Genomic DNA, 12,039 nt, shown 5'->3' with positions numbered 1-12,039 from the left:
AAACTATATAGTTTATAAAAAAATATTTCTATACTGAATAAAAACAAAAATAAAGGACAAGAACTGATAATACTGGCAAGTGCTTAATTTTAAATTATTCCCTAAGTATGTTATGATAGAGAAACACACTTGAGGAAAAACACATCAAATAGCAACTTAAATCTCACTTACATATAAATGAAATTAATTTTAAGTCTTAATTTCTGCACAAGACATAGAACCTTCTAGAAAGCTTAACAGGCATTATCAACTCGAGGTTTCAGACTTGTAGTACATCACTGAAGCTTTTTACAGTCTCGGTTCACTAGGTCATCAAGACGGATTTGACATGTTAGTAGCGATTACCATTTCCTTGACACCCTCAACCCTGCAGGAAATGACACTCGGAATCACTCCCTCATTTCAGGCCCAGCGAACTGGCCTTTGTGCTCACAGGCACCATCACCCTGCATTTAGGAACAGTGCCTAGTCCTGATGGCACACAGTCATAAAAGAAAAAGAACTTACACAGAGAATCTGATATGTTTTGTACATAAAGATTGTGCTCACACAACAGGCCAATTAAAGACACATCCCCAAACAGAGTCTTCAAAGCAAACAGAAGCCATTTTCTTAAGCTTATGTTGTGTTTCATTACAACACATAGCTTTCGTAGTTTTACAATTTTCCAATAAATACGCCAAAGCACATTTTTTACCAATATCAGATGGAAAATATTATATCCGTTGCCTAGCTAAAGCAACTTGGACAAAAGGAAATTTTAAAACGCATCACACTAAGCCAAGTGAATGAATGACCGCAATACTGCAGCTAACCTAGTCAGACAGAACGTTGAAAGAGAATCAAGTTCAATGTTTATATACTCTGGGGGAAGAGTTTTGTTTCAGAGAAATATTTGGTAGTTTCTGTTCAGTCACATTAAGAACATGGAGAAACTACCACTAAAATAAACTAGACTGAATTCAACACAATGGCATGTGTTTTTCAACTTGTAATCGACACTAAGAAATAGCTCCCTTTGGTGATTAAAATCCTGGAAAGAAATCATAATTACCCCATCTGGGAATATGGCCTTTAAAGCATGAGTACATTAGATAGAACAATCGATTTCTAATCCCACTTTTCCTACTGATTTTCAAATTCCTTGACCAAAACAAAACAAAACAAACAAAAACAAATAAATGCTTTCATGGATGGGAGATTTCAATCAGGCTTGTTTAAATCAAGCTATTTGAATTCAATAAAAAATATGCAGGAATAATCTACATCAAATTTGATTATTTTAAATTTAATTTCACTAAGTGAGGTAGGTTCCACCTATATAGAATATGAAAAATAATTTTTTTAACCTCAAATGTATATACCACTTGGCCCAGCAATTCCACTTCCAAAAGCAACTCCAATCGCACTCAGGAGCACGTGGCCACATGAAGATCTGCACGAGCACAGAGCAGCTCCACTTACAACACCTAAAACTGGAAGCAACCCAAACATCCGCCGACAGACGTGAAAAGCCAAACAGCGGCAATTCATATAATGAAATACTACTCAGCAGTAGAAAGGACTAAACTATCACACATGCAACAACCTATGGAAATTAGACTGAGCTCAAGAAGGTAGACAAAAAATAGTACATGCTATATGATTTCATTTTATAAAGTAGAAAATTCAAATTAATATATTATGAAAATATCAGATAATTATCTCTGGGTAAGAGGCAGGAATTGCCTGGGAAGGGGACATGAGGGAACTTTCTAAGAAGATGTAAAATTTCTGTGTCTTCATAGGGGTGATGGTTACATGTTTATATCCATTTGCCAAAATAGTACAGTTAAAGTGTGCACATTTCAATGTATTTTTACCTCAAAGAAAAAACAGAAGCCTGCAGAGTGGAAATGAGTGGAAGTGTAGATAAAAAAAAAAAAAATTACAGCAGAATTTAATCTATGTTAAAGCTGGGTGATGGGTATGGCTTTTTAAATACTATTTTATTTACCTTCTATATATTTGACATTTTCCAAAATAAAAAGTTTAAAAATATATATCGGTGAAATGTCCAATCAACCATTTTTATACCATAAAAAATATACGTCTCTAAAACTCTCTCTGTCTGCAGGGGGCATTTACTGAAATCTGTGGAGACCTCTTTGTGCCTGTGCTTCACATGGAGAACTGGAAGTGGAGCTCATTATTCCTCCTGCCCCCCCTCCCCACCCCCAGCATGCCTCCCATCTAATGGGCCATCGGAGGGAATATGATATGCTTGCCTCAGCTACCACCAGCTCCCAAATTAATTCTTCCCTGGACCCTCAAATATTTATTTCCAACAAATACTGTTACCAACGGAGAATTCAGAGCTGCCGCATACTCTTGAGAAAACAACTGATTTTCAACATATCTTTATTCTCACTACTCTCTAAAAATGGTGTTTTATAAGTTAATGAGAAAATAAGAATTTACTGCTTTTAGATCCAGATTTTAAAATCTCATATTCAATTTTTTAACTTCATGTTCTTATTTCTCAGCAGTCAGAGAGACATAAGTTTTCAGTATAAAATAATCCAGAGATGACTAACCACGGTCAATTGTTAGTTTCTCAACTATAGACCAATATGCTCAGCACATAACAGTAACTGCATGTCTTAAGAGTTTTTATTAGTTTTCTAGATTTTGCCTGAGGAAAGTACTTTAGTTTTTCACATAACATGTCCAAAGAATCAGAAACATCAGATAGAGGCAAAGAATAAACTCCAGCGCAATCACAGCTATTTAAAGATATGTTAACACCCTCCTGGGTCGTAAGAGGATTAGAAGTACAGATGGGTATGGAATCTTCTTGACAGAACCTGGTAATAGGACTCAGGTATTGGTATCAACCAGTTCTCTACGGTCAGCATAAGATAAATACTCAATAGCTAATATTAAAAATCTAAAAGGTATATATTTTATAACCTCTACTTAAAAATATTTCTACCTAACATTTTTTTTATTTTGTATGTATCTCCTGCTAAATTCCAGTGAAGAATTTCACAAGATGTTACATCAAAGATTCAGTGAAAGTGACTTTTGTTCGTTCATTCATTCATTCAACAAACCTCTGCTTGCCTATGCATACCAGTGCTCTTCTAGGTATTAGAAACACATAATAGCCCTGGCTGGCGTAGCTCAGTGGATTGAGCATGGGCCTGCGAAGCAAAGGGTCGCCAGTTCAATTCCCAGTTGGGGCACATGCCTGGGTTGCGGGCCAGGTCCCCAGTGCCGGGCACGCAGGAAGCCCACACATTGATGTTTCTCTCCCTCTTTCTCCTTCCCTTCCCTTCTCTCTAAAAATTTAAAAAAGAAACACATAATAACTGAATAAATATAAGGCTTCCAAGAAGGGCTGAGGACACTGAGTGCCCATGGGGGAGAAACATTACAAAACAGCACACGGGTGACTAATTTCACATAGCTGGTCAGGAAAGGCTTCCTTGTTATAGTGACACCTGAGCAAACCTGGAGGCTGTGAAGTTCCAGAATTCAAGGCAGAGAACCGGTAGAAAGGCCCCATGCCAGAGACCACTTGCAAAGTCAGAAAGTGGAACCAGTGTGACTACCACACAGGGAGGAAGGGAGAAGCTGTGGGAGATGGGGATGGGGATGGGGATGGGGATGGGGATGGGGATGGGGATGGGGATAGGGATGGGGATGGGAAGGGGATAGGCAGACAGGGGATCTGGGCCTTTGTAGGCCAATTCCAGGATCTGGGCATCTAGTGTGAGAAAGATGGAAAGCCACTATAGAACTGTGAGCAGAAATGATACTAATGTTTTAAAAAGATCATTCTGTGTGAGAAGAACAGACAGTAGAGGAACAAAGGCTAAAGCAGGAAGACCAGTTCAATTTAGAGATCACAATGGCCTCAGAGGAATATTTTCACTTCATTTGTTTGTAGGTCTTGTTTCATTATACCACTTGGTACTCCAATAATTAAAATAGCAATCAACTGAGTGTTCTCTTGTTTGCCACTGGCTTGGGAGCTAGAGTTTTTGAGGGAAAGCAAAAGTCATTATATGTTACTTTTCAGGCTCTAGGATGATCTTTTGGATTGTGGGTCCTTTATCCAATGTAATGTAATAGGTAAATAGGACAAAAACTGCTAGTTTCCCAAATATTGAACATTTTCAAAAACATTCCCTCACAAATAAATATTTTAATGTGCACACTATCTATATAAGATTTCATATTATTGCAGCTATTCAAAACCCTCATCACACACATCTATACTGTAATAGTCAAAACCATTTAACTAACATTCCTGAAAAATAAATAAAAATAAAAATATAATGCAAACCATAAAATCCACCAACATTCTTTGGCTTCTCTTGTGGCTAATTAATGAAACCCCTATCATAATGAAGATAGGCTCTCAATCACTCTCCTACCTCTAATCTCAAGTTTGGCAAATACTAAAGTGGCCCAGCCCCAACCATACTGTTAGCACTTTCAGTTCTAAAATCCTAGGTACATGGGTGCAGCCACTGTGGAAAGCAGTATGGAGTTTCCTCAAAAAATTAAAAATGAAACTGTCATATGACCCAGCAATTCCACTTCTGGGAATATATCCAAAGAAAACTGAAACACTAATTTGAAAGAATATATCAATCCATGTGTTCACTACAGAGTTACCTACAATAGCCAAGATTTGAAAGCAGTCCAAGTGCCCATCAGGAGATGAGTGGATAAAAAAGCTGTGGTACATGTACACAGTGGAATACTACTTGGCCATAAAAAGGAAGGAAATCTTACCCTTTGCAACAGCATGGATGGACCTGGAGATTAAGATCCATCCTTAAGGACTAAGTGAAATAAACTAGTCAGAGAAAGACAAATACCATATAATTTCATTTATCTGTGGAATCTAATGAACAAAATAAACTAACAAACAAAATAGAAATAGGCCCATAGGTACAGAAAACAGACAGACAACTGTCAGAGGAAGGGGGTTTGGGGAGGCTGGGTGAAAAAGAAGGAATTATGCAAAAAAAAAATCCTCATAGACACAAACCACAATTTGGTGACTACCTGAGGGAAAACGGGTGTGGGGAGGGATAAGAGGCTAAAGGGGGAATTAAATGGTGATGGAAGGAGGCTTGACTTGGGGTGCTGAGCACACAATATACTGATGATGCATTATAGAACTGCACACCTGAAAACTATACAGTCTTATTAACCAATGTCACCCCAATAATTCAGTTAAAAAAATAAATTAAAAAAAAACCACCTAGGTAGGAAAACCACCATATACTACATACTTTTCAGGACTTGGAACCACACTTGAATGTTAATTGCTTTAAGAAGGTGTCAGAAACACATGCTTTCCTGCACACTTTGGTGATCTCATTCTTCGCTCAGAGCACGCTGACAAATTCAATCACCCTGGCTGTGTCATGAGTCACAGCTGGCATGCCTGAATATTGCTCTTTGATGATGATCAAGCAGTGTAAAATAAGATGCTGATTCCACTCTTTAAAATCTCATTTTCAGCATCCTGTATGTTACTAGTCAGAATTCTAAAATAAAAACAAATGTTATAGTTCAGTTTGGTTTTGCAAAAACCTCAGTCCATTTACTAAGAAAATGACGGCTTTTTTGCTTCCCAAATACCAGGCAGTATCTACAGTAGGGAAGGGAACTGGGGTGGGGGTGGGGAGAGGCTTTTAAAAGGGATAATCCAGCTATTTGCTTCGCCTGGGGATTTAATGGGGTAGAATGAAGCAGGAACTGAGGGACCTTTATAACCACGTACACTATAGCCTATTTCCTCACCCCCACTGAACAGTGTCAAGAATTTGCCTCATTAAGTTCCACTAGCAAGTAAGGAGATTCCCCTCTCTAGGGGCAGGCTTTGCTGCACTAACATCACTACGGACTTCATCTTATCTGCCCCCCTCTCCCATTACAAACTCCCATTTCATTTTGGTTTTTTACATCTTATACTGAAGGCATTCTTGCAAACTGCCTTAAGCCCTTTCCGGGATAAGAAGAGATAGAAATAAGCAAAATAAATCAATATTTCTTTCTCCAAGTCTAAATTTAAAAATAGCAGGCAGGCGGGGCGAGATGGTGAAAAGGGGTATGTGGGTGTCTATTACAAAATTTTTCAGTCTCTAGGAGAGAAAAGGATAAGAACAGAATACTAAAGGGGTTTGAGAGCCGTGAGTGAGTGTGTGTGTGTGTGTGTGTGTGTGTGTGTGTAGAGTCAGGGCAGAGGGAAGAATTAAGGAAGAGGGAGAAAAAGAGATCAATGGACACAGTCGCTCACCCCCACCCCTCTTGCCCCCTCCCCACCCCATTGCAGAGCTCGTTGCTTCCCAGAAAGCTCTTCAGCCACTGGGCAGATTCTCGAAACCAAAGCAGAGCCCTAGTCCTGAGCAGGGAGATTGGGATGGGTAGGGAGAGGCAATGGGAAGCTATCCGGTTGGGAAGGGGCGAGGTAGCCAGCTACGCCAGATGAGCTCGCCCGCAGAGATGGAAAGGCAGGGCCGGGCTGCCGGGACCCACCTGGAACAGTGACGGTGGAGGATGCCCCAGGCACCTCTGGCCTCTCCTCCTCAGTCTCCTCCCGCTGCCGTTCCTGCTGCTGCTGCTGCTGCTGTTGGATGAGGCTGAGATCCGAGCGGCTGAGCTCGGCTCTGGCAGCGGCGGGGACGAGCCGCGCCTTCAGCAGCACAGCTGCCAGGCCAAGGAGCAGGGTGCACGGGACGCGCCGGCTGAGCCTCGCCATGGCCGAGAGCCAGAGGGCCGCGGCGGCATATTGCGGGGCTCCCGGCGGCGACAGGCTCCAGGGCTGCGGGCTGCGGTAGCGCCCGCCCGCTCGCTCCCCCTCGCGTCGTCTGCCTCGCACACCCGCACCCGCAGCAGGAGGAGGCGAGGAGGCTAGGAGGCGGAGGGGAAGCAGGGGAAGGAGGAGGGGGAGTTAGCATCCTCGCGCACGTGATGCGTGGGGCGGAGCGGGCGAGTCCAGAACCCTGGGCCCCGTTCCGCTGTCACCTGCGGCCCTCCTGCTCCGGGCAGGGGGAGCGCTCCGAGCTGTGCAGGGCGCTGTGCGGGAAAGAGAGGCGGGGGGGGGGGGGGGGGGGGGGGGTTGGGGGGGTGCGGGGAGTGGCCTCTAAAGGTAAAAGAGAAAGGAGAACTTTTCTAGGGGCTGTTAGGCCATCATATCCTCCAGCCCTTACTGAGGCCCGGGGAAATTTTGCAGGAAATGGAATAAAATTACCCCCACCTCGTCCCAAAGTAGAAGAATATGTTGTACATTGATTACCCTTCTACAAATCTTAACGTAGCAGCAGCGGATGGAGAAGCCAGGGTCTTTTAACCTCAAGTTCCTATTCGTGCTCAAATGGGATTTTTTCTATATAAAGTATTCTTAATTACATTTTGTCTAATTGTAGCTGATATTTTTCATTTGTTTGAAAAATGTTTTACTAATGAGTACTAGGTGCTTACCACATACCAGCATTTGGTCAGGTGTTTGGAATAAGCAAGATACAACCCCTGTATTCTAGGAGCTTACTACCTGTTAGGGCAGAGGTACATAAAAGCAAATTGCCACCCAGTGTGGTGGTTGCCACTGGAGAAACACTACAATGTGCAGAGATCGCAAAGCATTGGAAGAAATTACCTATGTGGTATACGGAAGCACCTATGAAATACTGCGGGGTGTGGGGTTTAAAAAAGAATGAGCTCCACACAGAGATGGGAGTGAGCAGGTCTAGTAAAAAGGGCTGTGTGTGCCTGTGTGTGGTCTGCATGCGTGCAAAGCCCAGAGGGGCTTAGAAAACAGTAAGCAATGATTGTGACAGAGTGGCTGTTTTCCACTGAAAAAGGAGAGTGGAGATCAGGTCATTAAAAAAATAGCAAACACTTCTATAGCAATTACTTCATGCCAGGAACCATTCAAGCACTTTATATATGTTAACTCTTGTAATAATCTTGGGTGCTATATAAGGAAATTGAAATTTACACTGAAAGTGGTAATGAGTTAGTGAAAGAAATTAATCAGGGAAGGGAATTGCTACCAGTATGCATATATAAATTTCATTGTCACTTTCCTATCAGTACAGAGGATGGATTACAGGGAATACTTTGGAAAAGGCCGGTTCGCAGGTGTTTGTAAAAGCCCACAAGGAGATGCCAAAGGCTTGTGAGACTGGGAAGGAGAGGAAAGAAGAGGGAAATTCAGTATTTAGGGCTAGAATTAACAGAGATCGTTGATTGTTTGGGCTGGGGAGGAGAGAGATGGGTATGTCTGGTATGACACCCAAATTGCCAGATTGAGATCCTGGGTGGCTGTTTATGACCTTAACAAGATTAAGTGATAATACAGACTGCAGAATAAGTGGTCAGCTACGCCTTGTTCATTTGTAATCTCTGCATTTAGAGGGCCCATGTGACGTGCTATATAATGTCACTGTGATCTCACTGTGACATCACAGCATCGTTTACCATCACGGTTGATTCAGCTGATCTGACTGAATGGACAGTACCTTTCTACCCTCACCATTCTTATGTGTTCCTCCCAATGTTTCCACCTTGCTGGAAAAGAACCAGCTTCTCAGTAGTGGGAAATTATTCTTTGTCAAGGGTGTGGAGATAGTGCCTATGTAGCCATAAAGTTAAATAATAATAACAATAATAATAATAAGTAGGCTTTTTAGGTACATTAGTCATTGTATCCTCAGAGCAATCATACAAATTAGCTACATTATCTTAATTAGCAAATAGAAACACTGAAGATCAGAGGCTACTGATTCACCCAAGGATACACTAATTATGTGTAATTTTACCCTTCTACCCAATTTGAAAGTTTTACAATAGCTTGTATTGCTTTTTAAAAGTGATTTTGAGACCCAATAAACTACATGGGTAGTTACTCGGAAAATAAATGCCGGAGTGAGGCCCTTCCACTGAGCACCAGTGCCGTCAGGGCGCTCTGCCTCACCTGTGTGCACAGGGGCGCTGGGGGGGCTGAATGCAGAGAGCCTTCATTAGTCCCATCGAACTGTTTTTCGTTTTCTTCCAATTCACCCCTACTGCGGGAGAGAGGGAAGGAAAAAACGGCTCCAGAAGCCTGACTGGCAGATCACGAGGAAAGGAGTGCCGCCAGGATTCCTGCCATCCTGCTGCACGGTGGCCAAGTCGTCCCTAATGCGTTAGCAGCTGACCTTCTGGAGGCAAGCCACTGCTTCTATGGCCCCCAGAAGAGGGTGCACAGCAAATCCTTCAATATTATGGACTGTCGAGAGAGAATTTTGTCAGTCAAGATGGATTTTATGTGGTTTTTAAATGCTCCATTGCTCACATAGCTTGTGCTTAATTTCTGTGCAATAGACAAAAGCCATATTATCTGATGCAGTAAGGCCTAGTAGTTGGTGAATCAAAAAAGTTGGTAAGAGACATAAAAATCAGTATGTCTTATATATTTCCTGACACCCTTAGCTTTGATTACATGCCCCTTTGTGAGCTTGCATGACATCTCATATTTCCCCTTAGTACTCCATTTAAAATTGGTATTTACTCGCCTATATCCTCACTAGTGTGGGTTCCACAAGGGCCAGAGCCATCACGTTCACAGCTGTGTCTCCAGCCCCTCCTACGTCTAACACTGTTCAGTGGCTTGGTGAAATCAGTAAGTCAGTTTTAAGAGGAAGAACTATTGGTTCTGGAGGTTCTGGAACCAGTGTTCTGGTGTCCACCACTCACACCACACACACCACTCACTCACACCACACACACCACTCACACCACTCACAGCCGAGTGACTTACCTAAGACTCCAGAACTGAGTTTTTTAAAATATTTTATTTAGTTTTAGAGAGTGAGGAAGGGAGAGAGAATGCACCCCCCTACTGGGGACCTAGCCTGCCCCAGGCATTTGCCCTGACCAGGAAATCAAAACGGCAAAGCCTCAACCACTGAGCCACACCAGCCACCCAGGGCTCCAGACCTCAGCTTTTTCAACTGGATAGTGGGAGAATTTGAAGCACCAAAAGGAGGTAACAAAATGAAATAATGTAAAATATTTAGAGTTTCTTGGTATGGAAACTATTTGGTAAATGTCAGCTGCTACTTTCTTTTGGTAATTTTATATATGGTTATTGTTTTACTTACATATATTTTATAATGTATATAAATTTCATTGTCATTTGGAGTCCATTCTCATTCTTTTTGGTAATTCTGTTCTATAAAGTCACTCTGCACACTAAATTAGCAAATACTGAGCCGGGGCTCCCAGGAGGAATAGTTAGGTTCCTCTGGTCACAACATTTTCATCAACCCTTCAATACATAACCTTGCTGTGTATGTGTGTGTTTAAAGACACCTTATTTATTATATATTCTTGGCTCATTACCATTGAGCTCGCAGCCAACAGCACTGCCACCCCTCCCTGAAAGCAGCTTATCGAGCACGCGTTTTCTCCGGAAGGCACACGACTGCCTTCCTTAGGGACACCAGACAGCACTTCAGCACTACAAAATTAGGGGTCACTTTAAACAGCAAAATCACCAACAGAACGTAGAAAACTGGAAAAAAAGAACTGTCATTAAATAGGCGATAAGAAGGACACTTGGCATCTACAGTGACAGCCAAAAGGAAGAGCTTCACCTTGTTTGAACTCAGCTGGGGATGTGCATGTCGGCAACAAATTTTTCACTGCTCTGCACATTTCAGGAGTAACTGTGAAAGTACTGATTTGGGGGTTTCAAATACATTTTAGCAAAAAGGCAAATTCAGAAATATGGAATCATGAATAATGAGGATCAACTTCATGTATGTGTGTGATATATATGGTAAGAAAAACTGGATAAAATCTTTTGGTATAGGTAAGAAAGATTGGATAAAATATTATAGGGAAGCCAAATAATCCTGGGAAAAAATACAATGTTATCAAGAATTAAGAAAGAACCTACCCCTGCAGTTGAGGCTCCAGGCCTGCCCCAATGCCAGGCTGGCTCCACACCCCTCCCCCCGGAGGCCCCAGGCACCGGGCCAGCACCTTTGGGCCCAGTCTTTAGGGCAGCCCCCATGGTCCCAAACTCCAGGCCTGCCCCTGTGGCTTTAGGCACCAGGACCACCCCAGTACCAGACCAGCACCCACAGATCCAGACTCCAGTGAACCCAGGGTCAAGGACTGCCTCCACGGACTCAGGGTGCAGGCCATCCCCCACCATCAACATTGGCAAATCAATCAATCAATGTGACATACCACATTAACAAAATAAAGGACAGAAATCATATGACCATCTCAAGAAATGTTGAAAAATCATTTGACAAAATTCAACATCCTCTAACGATACAAAAAAAAAAAAAAAAAAACCACCTCTCAACAAGTTAGGTATGAAAGGAATGTATTTCAACAGAATAAAGGCCAAATGTGACAAACATACAACTAACATCCTACTCAACAGTGAAAGCTGAAAGCATTTCTTCTAAGACCAGAAACAAGACAAAGATGCCCACTCCTACCACCTCCATTAAATACAGTACTAGAGTCCTAGCCAAAGCAGTTAGGAGAGAGAGAGGAGGAAGGAGGGGGCGGGGAGAGAAAGAGGGAGGGAAAAGCAGAAGAGGAAAGGCATCGAAATCCAAGAGCAAGAAGTATTACAAAATTGTTTGTATTGTAGATGACATGATTTTACATATAAAAAATCTTAAATGATTCCACCAAAACTGTTGGAACTAATCAACAAATAGAGAAGAATTGCAGGATACAAAATGAACATACGAAATTAGTTGTTTTAACACACTATCAATGAACTATGTGAAAGAGAAATTAAGAAAATCCCATTTGCAATAACATTAAAAGAAAAGCCTTAGGGGAACGATCTGTACACTGGCAACTATAAGACACTGATGACAGTAATTAAAGAAGACACAGATAGATGGGAAACTATCCCCTGTTCATGGATTGGAAGAACGAATATTGTTAAAATGCCCATGCTCCCCAAAGCCATTTATAGATTCAATGCAATCCCTATCAAAATTCCAATGGCATTTT

The 12,039-nt window shown here is 42.0% G+C and overlaps 1 protein-coding gene across 1 annotated transcript in view; it reads right to left on the bottom strand.

Moving 5' to 3' along the window:
- FAM171B (family with sequence similarity 171 member B) overlaps window positions 1-6,936 on the bottom strand; it is a 62,416-nt gene extending 55,480 nt beyond the window's left edge. The window contains exon 1 of the mRNA XM_024561499.4: window positions 6,544-6,936. Coding sequence (XP_024417267.2) covers window positions 6,544-6,766 — 223 coding nt within the window. The 5' untranslated portion in view covers window positions 6,767-6,936. The remainder of the gene's footprint in view (window positions 1-6,543) is intronic.
- Between the last annotated feature and the right edge of the window lie 5,103 nt (window positions 6,937-12,039).

Source organism: Desmodus rotundus, chromosome 2, assembly GCF_022682495.2.
Source record: "Desmodus rotundus isolate HL8 chromosome 2, HLdesRot8A.1, whole genome shotgun sequence".
Classification (NCBI taxonomy): domain Eukaryota; kingdom Metazoa; phylum Chordata; class Mammalia; order Chiroptera; family Phyllostomidae; genus Desmodus; species Desmodus rotundus.
Note: the sequence above shows the minus strand (reverse complement) of the source record. Positions and strands in the feature narration are given on the sequence as shown.